This window comes from Thalassophryne amazonica, chromosome 22 (genome assembly GCF_902500255.1).
Source record: "Thalassophryne amazonica chromosome 22, fThaAma1.1, whole genome shotgun sequence".
Taxonomy (NCBI): Eukaryota; Metazoa; Chordata; class Actinopteri; order Batrachoidiformes; family Batrachoididae; genus Thalassophryne; species Thalassophryne amazonica.
The window spans coordinates 37296267-37310049 of record NC_047124.1 but is presented as its reverse complement, the minus strand read 5'-3'; the positions used below and the strand labels follow the sequence as shown (position 1 = coordinate 37310049).

The 13783-nt window shown below is 44.6% G+C and overlaps 1 protein-coding gene across 1 annotated transcript in view; it reads left to right on the top strand.

The window, feature by feature from the left end:
- Positions 1-13783, top strand: part of caprin2 (caprin family member 2) — a 108476-nt gene that overhangs the window by 35455 nt on the left and 59238 nt on the right. Inside the window, exons 8-18 of the mRNA XM_034163744.1 lie at positions 3834-3871; positions 3949-4173; positions 9844-9882; positions 9969-10097; positions 10201-10285; positions 10440-10489; positions 10565-10671; positions 10723-10807; positions 10865-11011; positions 12034-12130; positions 12209-12376. Coding sequence (XP_034019635.1) covers positions 3834-3871; positions 3949-4173; positions 9844-9882; positions 9969-10097; positions 10201-10285; positions 10440-10489; positions 10565-10671; positions 10723-10807; positions 10865-11011; positions 12034-12130; positions 12209-12376 — 1170 coding nt within the window. The remainder of the gene's footprint in view (positions 1-3833; positions 3872-3948; positions 4174-9843; positions 9883-9968; positions 10098-10200; positions 10286-10439; positions 10490-10564; positions 10672-10722; positions 10808-10864; positions 11012-12033; positions 12131-12208; positions 12377-13783) is intronic.

The following is a 13783-nucleotide window of genomic DNA, read 5'->3' as shown; positions in this document are numbered from 1 at the left end:
ATCCCTTAGTTATGCTGCTATAGACGTAGACTGCTGGGGGGTTCCCATGATGCACTGTTTCTTTCTCTTTTTGCTCTGTATGCACCACTCTGCATTTAATCATTAGTGATCGATCTCTGCTCCCCTCCACAGCATGTCTTTTTCCTGGTTCTCTCCCTCAGCCCCAACCAGTCCCAGCAGAAGACTGCCCCTCCCTGAGCCTGGTTCTGCTGGAGGTTTCTTCCTGTTAAAAGGGAGTTTTTCCTTCCCACTCTCGCCAAGTGCTTGCTCACAGGTGCTCGTTTTGACCGTTGGGGTTTTTCCGTAATTATTGTATGGCCTTGCCTTACAATATAAAGCGCCTTGGGGCAACTGTTTGTGATTTGGCGCTATATAAATAAAATTGATTGATTGGTTATCTCACTGACTGATTCCATCTGCTCAGGGTGATGTCAGTCAGTGAAATCACGTGGTGGAGTGGGCGGTTTCAAATGCATAATGGCAAGGAGAGGAGATTAAATTTGGGAGTAATTGGGAATTAAACAACAAGAACACATGCCCAAAAATGATGTCAGCTTCTGAGTCAGTGGGTTAGGGAGTTAAACGATGGTCTGGATGCGTTTTGGAGAAAGCATTTTCCCAGAGCCAGACACAATGTGTCCCAGGAAGGTAACTTCCTGAGCCACAAATTGGAGTTTGGACACACTGGCTTTATGGCCTTCTGACACGAGGTGGCGCAAAAGAGCCACACTGTCCTCCCTCCACTGCTGTTCTGTTGTAGAGCAGAGCAAGAGGTCATCAACATATTGTAGGAGGGCAAAACCTTTCTGAGGTGGGAATGAAGCCTGGTTGTCACACAAGACCTGATTGTAAATCGCGAGAGATTCACAATATCGCTACCACAGTCTGGTAAACGTGTAAGTTTTACCATCAAATTCAAACGCAAACCAGTACTGACTGTCTGGATGCACCTGCACACCAAAAAAGCATTTGACAGATCCATCACAGTAAAACATTCTGCATCAGGCAGAACCAGAGCCAATACAATGTATGGATTTAAATGGAAGGAGTGTGGGGGGACACTGTGGTATTTAATGGGGCAGAGGTGCTGAACAAAGTGCCATTCTGGGGACTGACTGTCTAACTTATCAACTAGTGTAGATAACATTCTGATTATTGGTGACTTTAATGTTCATATAAATAAGCCTTCTGATCCTCTCTGCAAATCATTTATGGAAATTGTGGATGCATTAGGACTTCGACAATGTATTTGGGACTTGATGCACATTAGTGGAAATACCCTGGATCTGGTTCTCGCACGTGGTATTGCTGTCACGAATATTGACATCATGCCTCTTACATCAGTGGTCTGTGATCACTCACTTAAGTTTACAGTTTCGCTGCCGTGTTTATTGGAACAACCTTATATATCATTACGGTGATGCATGAACTCCTCAGCTAAGACTGAACTCAAAGCTGGACTGCTTGATGTCTGAGCTTCACATTTGGAAAATGTCCATTCAGTAGACAGTCTTTTGGATAGTTTAAACTTGGTGCTCAAAACTACACTCAACATGATTGCGCCACCTGTGTTAAAACCGTGCTCCCCCAAAACACAGTCACCTTGGTTCAGTGATTATTTGCATGACCTCAAGCATAAGGGTAGAGGTCTAGAACGGAAATGACGTCACTCAAAATGAGATTTATCCCCTTTTAAGGGAAATTCATCTGCCTGAGAGCATGCATACATACACAATGCATACATTCAATAAAAAAACAATAAATAAGACAAATATAAAAAAACACATTAAAAGAAAAAATACATGAACAAGAAGTATTCCACCCTGCGTGACGTGATGCTATCTTAGACTATAAGCATGCATTACTGGCTACAAAGTGGACCTATTACTCTGATTTGATCAACAAAAACAAGCATAACTCAAAGTTCTTGTTCAACACGGAGGCAACACTTACAGTAATGGCATCCACCTCAAGTGGGTGCCATTACTGTAAGTGAGGTATTACCTAGATTTACAGAATTTGATAGTATCTCTCTAGGCATGCTGACAAAACTTGTAATGTCAACAAAAAGCACAACCTGTTTATTTGATCCTATACCAACAAAACTGTTTAAGGACCTGTGGTCCACTCTTGGGCCAACTGTGCTGGAAATGATTAATCTTTCTTTAACTTCTGGATCTGTTCCTAAATGTTTCAAATCTGTAGTGATTAAACCATTACTTAAGAAACCTAATCTTGACCCTAGTGTATTGAAAAGCTATCGGCCGATATCAAATCTATCATTTTGCTCTAAAATTCTGGAAAAAGTGGTGTCACGGCAGCTTGTAGACTATCTTACTGAGAATAATCTGTTTGAGCCGCTGCAGTCTGCTTTTAGAAAATATTCCACAGAGACAGCTCTCAATAAAGTGGTGACTGATCTTCTGCTTACAATGGATTCAGACACCACTACGGTTCTGGTGCTGTTCGATCTCAGTGCTGCGTTTGATACCGTGGATCATCATATTCTACTCGATAAGATGGAGAATCATTTTGGGATTACTGGGAGTGCCCTTGCTTGGTTGACGTCATACCTGACCAGTTGTTCTCACTGTTTTGTACAGTAACGCTATCTCTAACCTTAGTGACATGAAAGTTTTCTCTCTGAGGTGCAGCTCCATCCAGAGATGGGTGTGGTGTCTGTTTCTGTAACCCTCCTGTCCTGTGCACCGGCAATATTTCCTGTATATTTGTTTTGTGAATTGTTTTATGATTTGTGTCGGTAGCATGGCCCAAGCAGAGGGTCACCCCTATAAGTCTGGTCTGCTTGAGGTTTCTTCCTCAAATCATCAGAGGGAGTTTTTTTCTTACACCTGTGTGCTTGCTCTGGGTTAGGGTTAGGTTTGGTACAGTTAGACCTTACTTGAGTGAAGCGCCTTCAGGCAACTTTGTTATAAATGAAAAGAAATTGAAATGTATCATTCTTCATCCAACATCTTTAACTTCAGGCTCAGTTACAACCTATCACCTGCCTTCATCCAGCACTGGGATCCAAACTTTTGAATGGAATTGGTCAGCTGTCGTCATTCTAATGTTGGGTGCCGCATGATTCATAACAGCTCAGAAGATTTCACAGTCAGAACAAAGTGTGGATTATTTCACAAGTGGCTTCTTCAAACACCCCCAAGGTGACCTGCTCACAAAGTTTGGCTAGCTCAAGACCATCTCAGTCATATTGCTGTTCCCTCCTGGATCAACAGTTTGTACTGTCAGTGGGTCTTGTTTCAGTTGAGGGCCAGGTGGATCGTGGGCGTTTCTTTAGACTGTTGTAATTGCAAAAGCTCAGTTGGAAGGGATGTCTTCCTGTGGTGACGGTTTTTATATTCTGACCCTGGCTAAGGTTATGTATGTTGGGCTGACTTCCCCGTGAGGTTGACTGGTCTCACCCTTACAAAAACTGACTTTCAGACATTTTGAGTTTCTCCTCAGAATGGCTGTTTTTAATTCTGAGAAGACCACAGGACATGCTGGAGTGATGGTACAACAGAAGACCTATGACTGCTTACAAACTAAAGGCATAACGCAGACAGCAGAACAAATGTGCTCTGTCAAGTCATTCAAGTGCAACTCACAACAGATGTTCCTGGTTGCTGTGGCAGCACCACAGCAACCAGGAATGTGACTTTTTGTATCTCCTGAGTTTTGTCTCTTGATGATTGTACAATTCTGTTGGTTTCTGTTCTGTAACCATAAATGTTCTAAATGCTACATGTACAAGAATCAGAAGGTCCCATGAGTGACGATGTAGATCTACCTCATGTGGACATTATTTAACCTTTTCTCTTCTTTTGCAGCCATAACAAAGTCCAATACAAATGAAGTTCCTAAGGAGGTAAGCGCCCCCCCAGGTTATAATTAGCTGTTGTACGTGCACCAGCATCCACTGATGTTTTGTTGGGGATACAACAGTTTTTCAACAGACTGTACCGGACTGTCACGGAGGCTCCACCCATTCAGAACTGGAAGGAGGAGTTTCGGTTGATGAAAGAATGCGAGCCTCCCGATTACTGGGATATGGAGTCTGCAGGTGGACAAGCCTCACCCCAACGTACGGTCCACAAACCTTGGAGAGGGGCAGCCACTTTAATCCCCAAAGTGTCGGTTGCCACCAAGAAGCCTGTGAGCAGTAGACTGGTGAGTTAGTGAGTGAACTCACTGCACAGTTGATGTACTCTACCTCCCACACTCTGTACCTTTTAGTCCCCCCCCATTAGAACAACGATGTGTATTCCTGTAATTGTAAAGTGAAAGTTTGTACACTCAACAAAAATATAAACGCAACACATTTGGTTTTGCTCCCATTTTGTATGAGATGAACTCAAAGATCTAAAACTTTTTCCACATACACAATATCACCATTTCTCTCAAATATTGTTCACAAACCAGTCTAAATCTGTGATAGTGAGCACTTCTCCTTTGCTGAGATAATCCATCCCACCTCACAGGTGTGCCATATCAAGATGCTGATTAGACACCATGATTAGTGCACAGGTGTGCCTTAGACTGTCCACAATAAAAGGCCACTCTGAAAGGTGCAGTTTTATCACACAGCACAATGCCACAGATGTCGCAAGATTTGAGGGAGCGTGCAATTGGCATGCTGACAGCAGGAATGTCAACCAGAGCTGTTGCTCGTGTATTGAATGTTCATTTCTCTACCATAAGCCGTCTCCAAAGGCGTTTCAGAGAATTTGGCAGTACATCCAACCAGCCTCACAACCGCAGACCACGTGTAACCACACCAGCCCAGGACCTCCACATCCAGCATGTTCACCTCCAAGATCGTCTGAGACCAGCCACTCGGACAGCTGCTGAAACAATCGGTTTGCATAACCAAAGAATTTCTGCACAAACTGTCAGAAACCGTCTCAGGGAAGCTCATCTGCATGCTCGTCGTCCTCATCGGGGTCTCGACCTGACTCCAGTTTGTCGTCGCAACTTCGCACAGCCATTGAAGAGGAGTGGACCAACATTCCACAGGCCACAATTGACAACCTGATCAACTCTATGCGAAGGAGATGTGTTGCACTGCATGAGGCAAATGGTGGTCACACCAGATACTGACTGGTATCCCCCCCCAATAAAACAAAACTGCACCTTTCAGAGTGGCCTTTTATTGTGGGCAGTCTAAGGCACACCTGTGCACTAATCATGGTGTCTAATCAGCATCTTGATATGGCACACCTGTGAGGTGGGATGGATTATCTCAGCAAAGGAGAAGTGCTCACTATCACAGATTTAGACTGGTTTGTGAACAATATTTGAGGGAAATGGTGATATTGTGTATGTGGAAAAAGTTTTAGATCTTTGAGTTCATCTCATACAAAATGGGAGCAAAACCAAAAGATTTGGGCTGGGGAGACTTATCTTTTAAAATCAGGTTTCTGGAATGACCCTGAAGCATGAAAAGTGAAGTGGAGAGCTGCTAACTGAAGGCAGCGTTGTCCATTTAATCTTGGAAATGTGGCGCCTTAGACATTTGATGGGTTTGCTGTGTGGATAAGAGCAAACTCTGTTTTAGTCGGCACTTAATCCAGCTTTGGGTTTGTCCCAGGGAACCACATCAGAACTCAACCTGATGTCACTGATGTGCGGAAACGGATCTCAGCAGGTTGACGTGTGTAAGTCTTTCTCAGAAAGCTAACTCTTGTTAAGTCGCGAGTGATTGAGCCTGAAGTTGACCTGTCTCCAAACACTGGTTTGTCTTATAACACAAGAAATCACTTATAAGATACCATCGTGTCTGACTTATGGGCGTGATAAAGGATGTAGAGCAGGCAGCGCCATGGACAAGGAGCTGGTCTGCGGACACATAGAAATGGGTTTGATTCCCACTGACGTTTACATCGGTCTGTGTAGAATCTGCAGGTGTACTTAGATGTGGACACAACTGGTATTCAGACTATAATGTGGGACCAGACACTGAAAGTTGCTGAGGATTGTACTGGAGACATCAGTGTCCATAGGAAGTGTTTCCTATCAGAAGACACTGAATCCAGACTTCAGACAACTTTATTGATCCCAAAAAAGGGTAATTACATTTACACTCCAATTACCTCAGACAAGATACAGCAATTAATCCACAATTAATACTTGTTTACCATAATAATGGCACACATCAAAATTAAAGACAACACATATACATTTGACGCTGTTTATGTGCAAACATGTCTTGAAACAGTCCATCTGAATTGAGGCAAAGTGGGTGAAGGCTGCAGCAGTAAAAACCGCATTGCCTTCGAGGTGGCAGGGAGGAAGCCAGTGTGAGGGGAGTGGAGAGACACGGGGGGTAATAGGGATGGAGGGAGGGAGACATGCGTCGTGTGCAGATGAGTTAAATTTAATTTCTGTCCGTGTGTGTGTAAAGTCTGATGTTGCTAGGCAACAGCAGGCTGCGGGGGGGGGGAGGGAATAGATGAGAAGGGGGAGCCAAATTCCTTCACCAATGCCATAGATCCTTCTGGGGGAAGAGCAGGGAATTTGGCCTTCAGGAGCCAATAAGGCTGCCATGTTGATGTTAGGTGGAGAGATACAGAATTCTGTTTACTGCACTCCTGACCGTCGAGAGTCCAAATTTATGAAGAATATTCTCTGGTCCTCAGCAGTACATTCCTTTGCAATGCAGTGATTTGCTCCAAGATTGAATCCATTTTGCGTTTGAGTTCAAGGGTTCACGCAGTCTGAGATTACACAGCATTGCCCAACTCATTAATCATGACGGACTGATGAGGGGACAAAATTCTGGAAGCAGCCATCTTGCTAATATTCCTGTGGGTCAGGGCAGCGCACAAACCAATCAGCACCAAACCTCCCACCATAAAAGCGAATACGAATGAATCAACGTCTTCTACAGAGAGTGGAGCCACATGTCGCACTCCATTCTCTCAGGCGTCGAGAGCATAGCCCACTGGGTAGGTTCCATCACGGCATGCAGGGTCCCCCAACCCTGATCTCCTTGTCGAAAACAAATGGTGTCAATGGCGTTGAGAGACCAGCTGATCAATTCCATAGTTAATCCAAATCATAATTTAATTGAAGAATTCAGTCTGGTGAAGCTGGGACTTTGAAGGTTGGAGCAGAGATAGAGAGCAGAAAGGAGGAGAGGGGAGGAACGCGACCATCCTTGCCAGAGTCCCAAGCTGATATCCATGGCTTGATGGTAATTTTATGTTTAGTCGGAGGTGAGTAAGCGGGCTGTGATAGTCCTAAGAGGAGATGAGGCGATGTTTGTTTGAAGAATCTGTATCCAGGTGTCTTGCTGTCTTGTGTAGTGGCCCTCAACCTGCTTATAGATCAGTCAAAGCACTTCAGCCCTCCAAACAGACACCTCCTACAACTCCCATTGAGCTGGATGGCTGCTCAGTCCTGACAGATGCCTCTTGGTGTCCAGTTGGGCAGTTGCCCATCCCATCAGATGGGAAGAAAGGACTTGTTGTCCCACTTTATGAAGGATTGTTGAGGAGAACAGCAACTTTAGTACGTTATTTGATGTGCAACGGTTGACTGACCTTGGTGTTGCGGATGATTCTATGCTCTTTGTGGAATTGGTGGATACCCTGATTGTAGCACAGAAGGTGAGACATGAGTCAGATTGTCTGGGACCTGACTCAAGACTAAGATCCAGCCTTTGGCCATCAGAAGAGTGTTTGTATGTGTTGGAAGTCTTGTACTTGTAGAGACATTCACTGATCTCTGCAGAAATGTTCATGTCTCTGGGTCCTGAGCTTGTGAGGCAGAGAGACGCCTGGGAAGCTCTTATGGAGTCATGGGGCCAGAGTTTGCTGATGGTGGCAATATTTTGTAGGACATCTTGTATATATTTATGGAACTTGGACCTGAACCAGTGAGTTAGGATGATTTGGTACTAGTCCTCTTCAGAGGATCCTTGGGTACTGTTGGAATCACTGTTTGATGCAGGCTTGGATGAGGAGTACATGAGATTGTCAGCAATGAGATTGTGGCCATGTTTTGTGTTTATTTGGACATAATTCATCACACAGGTGCCTCAGTGTTGAGGACCCCAGCTGGTGCAGAAGGCCAAGAACACGGTTTTGTTTCACCTGGCTGTGGAAGATGTATGGATACTGTGAAGAAATGTTGATGGACCAGTTGTCTACCTTGGTAGTTGCCATCCAGGTACAACGGCAACGGCAATGCACAATATTGGTGCATGCTTCCTGACCTGAGGAAATCCAAGCACCAACTGTCTGAATTGTGGAGGGCACCTTTACAGAAATATTATCCAGATGTGGAGCTGGATAACTGTTGTGTAAGCCATCGTCTACTGGAGCCAAAGTCCTCGAGTTAGTGACCTTTGGCTCAGAAAGCAAATCAAAAAGCTTCAGTCAAGCATATTAGAAGGAAATACATTCACACAAGTTACAAGCAGACAGTTATTGAAACTGGACAAATGCATATATACAGCTGGTCCTTAAGTATTTGGCAGTGATGTTTTTAGAATATTATCTCTGTGCTCCTCTGCAGTGAAGTTGAAATGGAACAATCCACATGTTCGTGTATGAGCGAACCACGAAAACATCGAGCCAACGGGCAGGTGGGAACGATCCCGCTGTGACTGTCATACACGCGACGGTGTTGTGTGAGCAGGAACAGTGTGAGCAGCTGGGATGTGTTGCACCACATCGCGCCTCTGACATGGAGAACAATAACATAAAAACCAGCTGTAAAGTTAGTGAATATTGCTGGGTTGATTATAAATAATAAATAAAAGGGGAGGCAATACAGAACCCCCCGGTTAAAAAAAATTAATGCCACTAGTGGGATTTGAACCTACAATTTACAAAAGCTCTGATTACCAGACGGAAATTTTACCACTGTGCTACGATCACTCTCATAACAGGAGCGTGAAATGGCTAAAATCAACAACCAGATGAATGTATTTTTTTTTTTTTTTTGAAAAGAGAAAAAAGTGCCATGATAACTGACCAAATGGTGTTTGTTACGTTGTATTTCTGCTGATACGTGACTGAAAGTGGTGTATTTGTCTGACTGTTGGCTTGTCATATAGTCCTGTGCCGCTCACAGGACACGCGTGTGCTGTCTGACAGATGTGACATTCAGATTGCCTGCCGCATGTCCACATGAACTGACGGTCTGTTTCTGTAGCCCGTCACAAAAGTAATATATGTTTTTATGTATTTCCACGTGAGGACAGCAAACATACACATGTGCTTGTCCGTCAAAACACAGTACGTGTTCTGCAGATGTGACGTCCAAGACCAGAAATGTCTCAACAGCTGTTGATAGCCAGCCATGCCCCCGTCTGTTCAGCGCACAGCCCAAGGTGTCACTCTGTGATCAGATGAGAGGCGCCTCACCTGCGGGGGGCATACGAACCACACGCACACACGTGTTGAGGGGGGGGGGGCACATATATACTTGGCAGCTCCACACCGACAAATTTCACATCCAGCTCGACAGTGATTGTCTGCTGACTGTTTTCATGATGACAGTGTGAATGGCCACACATTTTTCTAAGTGCCAAGCAAGCGGAGTTAGATGTTCATGTGTGTCACCTGGAATTTGGCCGACACCTGCCGTGAGAGGGTTCGATGGGCTGTCACAGCTCACACTGTTTTTCAGCCACTGGTGTGCATAAATAGTTGTAGCAGCAGGTGTATGAGGCGTTGGAGGCAGCTACAATTTTACACGTTTTGCGTGCAATTCCTGCAGTTTGACCACATTCGTGTTATGTGTGAAGGGGCCCTAAAGTCTGACCCTGTGCAGACTTTAAATGATGAATCCTCCACATTGCAAACTCTGATTTTGTGATGTTTCCTTCAGAGAAAAGAGAGGAAGTCAAAGGACAATAGTCTGAAATTGGTGAGTGAAAGTCTTCCAGGTGTTGGGTTGCTCATGTGACACATGTTCCTGTGTGTTCTGAGAGGTGTTGTTCTCATTCATGACAGGCCCTGGACTTGGACATACCTGTGGAGGTCTTCAGCTCTCCGCTGGCTTTGCCCAAAGACCCAGTCCTCAGGAAGCAGCACCTTGAGGACCTGATGGCAAAGATCCATGGCTCCTTCACGTTCATGCAGGTGGGATTTAAAATCGAAACGTGTGCTGGTGACACGTGACGTTATTCTGAGCTGGTACACTGGACAGTTTGATCTGAATCCCTGCTTTTTAAACCTTGTTTAGGATTCTCTTCTGGATGGTGAGAGTTCCCCCCAAAGTAACCATGCTGTGCGGAACAGACGGGCGTCTGGACCTCCCTCTCCTCTGGGTACATAACGACAAGACTCACGTGTCCATGCCGTACAGGTTGAGGAGCGGTGTGAAGACGAGCCTCTGCAGTCTGGACTCTCGCCGCTGGTTTTTAACAGCTTTAAATCCGTCTTTCTTTTCTTGCTCATTGTTTGGTTTTGTGTCTTCTGCAGCTCAGACTGAAGTCAAACACCCGCTGGACATCCCTCCCAAAGTGATGCACGTAAGCTTTCTTCTGTTTCCTGTTTTTGATGAACTACCTGGACTGGTCTTGACTCTGTTCTCATCCTGGACTTAGTCCACCCCTCTGCCTGCACGGCATTCTGAGCACAGGGCCAGTCTGACCAATGGGGATCTGTCCATGGAGACCTCTGACCTTCCAGCCAAGCACCTGGTAACCAGCACGCCGGCTGTCAGAAACCTTCTTTAAACACTAGTGTGTCCTTCTCGCAAAAGTAACGTTTTGTCTCTGCAGGAGCTGCTGCAGTTCCCTTCACCGCCGCTGTACCGCAGGGGCGAGTCTGTGTCCCACATGGACAAGGTCTGATTTTTGGGAAACACTCTGGGTCCAGTGTACTCTAGTAAATAGTCATAAAAGGTTGTTTGTATGACACAGGTCAGTGATCCAGGGAAGCAGTCTCCGTATACCAGGGCGGCAGTGTCCACCCCTCCTCCAGGACAGAGTTTTTCGGCACCCCCGAGCCGGCGAACGATCACCTCTGCACCGCTCAAGAACACACAGTCAGTAAGTCTGTCTGCAGCTCAGTTGGTGCTTGAGGACCAGATTGAGAACCGCTGGTCTGTCTGTGTTTGACACCACATGGACAGGATGCTGTCTCTCAATCTGTGGACACCTTAAATCTCAACACTGTTTATTAAAGTTGAACCAGGTAACAAAAATGTCCCTTGAAGATGAAAGAAGCACATCAGCATCTCACAGCTCAGTTTTTTTTTTTTTCTCCATGTGGAACTTTTCTGGGAGTAAGTTAAACGGCAGACTGGTGTAGCACATGTGCACACCACAGCATGTCCTGGTCCTTAACATGAGAATTGTTACATTCCTAACATTAGCAAGGTGAACAAATAAACGTGAGATGAACATATTAGATGTTATTTGATGCAGATAAACACTGATTGCTGCCCCACAGTTTTGGATGTGCTACAAATCAAGAATTTGTTTTTTTTTTTTGTACTTATTACTGACTTCATATTTAGTTTTGTGCTCTGATTCCTGGGAAACCTCAGTTATAAATGGTTAAGATTATTTAACAAACGTGTGTGTGTTTAAGTGGCGCTGTCGGTCCTCGTACAGCTCAGAATCCCCACCAGGCCGTTCTTCACCTTCTTTGGATGATATTCCTGAGAGGAGTAGTAACTCAAAGTGCTGTCAGCAATCTTGAAATTGTGAAATTTGTGTTGCACTTACAGAGGCTGGCCAGTGGGTGGCAGTGTCATGGGTGAACGGGCTGTAATGGATGTTATAGCAATGGGTCACATTCAGTGCACTTTTTGCACAGAAAATGTATAATGAAATATTTCTGCAGTTGTCTTATTGAAGCTTTTTTTTCCACTTGCTGCGTTTGAGTCTCGAGCGTCTCATTGTGTTTATCTGCTGCGTCGTGATTTAAAGGGGTGTTTTTTGTTTTGTAATATGCGTGTGTAACTAATTGGTGACAAACCTTGTAATTGAATGTTTTAAGTGTCTAAAGAGGGTTTTTTTTTTTTCTCCCTCCACAGGACTTTAAAATGAGTTCATCCTCACCTAAGAATGGAGAGCTGAAACAGGAGCCTGGGTCCAGGTACAGCACTGCCAGTACCCAAACACCGTCCGAGTTCGAGGCCTCGGACGACGAGCAGCAGCCAGGTTTGTGGGTGAAAACTTTGTGTTGTCGTCCTCGAAGCCTTCACTTGTCTGACAGACGTCTCCCGCTGAATGTTCCAGTGTACCACGACCATATGGTTGGTAACGGACAGGTGTTCTTGTCGCCTGGTCGGTCTGGACCCGTGGCTCGCTCTGGCCAGCCGTACTACACCAGAGCATGTGTGAGAGGTATGGCACGTGGTGGAAAGGGACTGGCTCGAGCCTATCGCTCTCCTGGGTGGCACAGAGGTACACACAGCTTTCTGGGTTTTTAATCACACTTTCCTTTCTCACGCAGTCTTATGGCCCAGTCACACGACGATTCCTGAACGAAGGGAAAAAGTAAAAAGTCACAATTCGTTGAGAAAGAGACAAAAGAGCTTTTATCACCGAACAGTCTGCGAAGCAAGAGTGCAAAAGGGACGAAAGAGGAAATAAACAAAACCAAAGCTCACGATCTCTATGCTTTAAATGAAACGCGCCTGGAGCCACAGCTGGAGCTGTGTGTGTCTGCATCTCTGAGTTCCAGGACTCGGCACTGGGATAGAGCTCATAGCGCCGAGTCCTGGAGAAACTGCAAACAGAAGCTGTGGAGATCTGTGCGCACGTCGGAACATCTCCATCATCATCAGAATCCTCACTGGCTGTCGATACGCTGCGTGCTCCATCTTGCTCCAATTTAAAAAAAAAAAAAAAAAAAAAAAAAAAAAAAAAAAAAACCCTCTGGTGTGTCATGGTCACTGCTGTATTGTGTTAACTAAGCTATATATATATTGATTTATAACAGAAAACTGCCAAAAGGGGGAATGAATATAAGTGTAAAGATGATTGAATATATCAGAGCAGTAAATTGATCAGTTCGTGTGAACGTGCGCATTGACTCACGTGTGGTTATTTCCACCAGCTGCAGCTGATCCACAGTGTGAATTCTTCCTTCCAGAACAGCTCTTTATATTATCATTTTAATTATCTACCTGTGTCCACATACACAGAAGGACTGGATTGTCATTCCTACACTCATATTGTTATATTTAATAAATCAGAATCAGAAGAAGTTTGCCATTGAACAGGATTCACAGACTAGGAATTTGCTTTGATATAATGGTGCAACATTAAGCAGAGAGCAATATAAAATGCTAAGATAAAATATAAAATATGTGCTAAAATAATATGAAATATGAAAGGCTGTGTGCAACAGCTTTTCATATTTCATATAAAAAAATAATAAGCGCACACAGCAGCTGCTGGTACCACTAATGCTGCATTCAAGTACCGTCGGAAATTACACAACTTTTTTGTTGTTCAAATTCAGCAGTTGCTTGTGGCAAAATAATTCTTTATATCCACACAAAAATTAATTCTGGCCTATAAGGTGCCTGAGCCCATTGAAGATGACCCCCCACACATTTTCATTGCCTTTCGTTCAAATTTTTCAACAGTTTAAAAATCCAGACAAAGGGCCAGCTCCAGGAACGAAGCTGCATGAAGGTTAAACAATGCCAATGAAAGTCCAGATTTCTTGTTTCATCAGGGCTTTGTTGCCCTTCGTTAAGTGCCATGTGACTGGGCCATTACCAGGTGTCCATGAACAGGATCACGTGGTTCCATCCCAGCTGAAGCTGGGTGCGTCATGGCATCAAGTGAATCTTTGAGTCA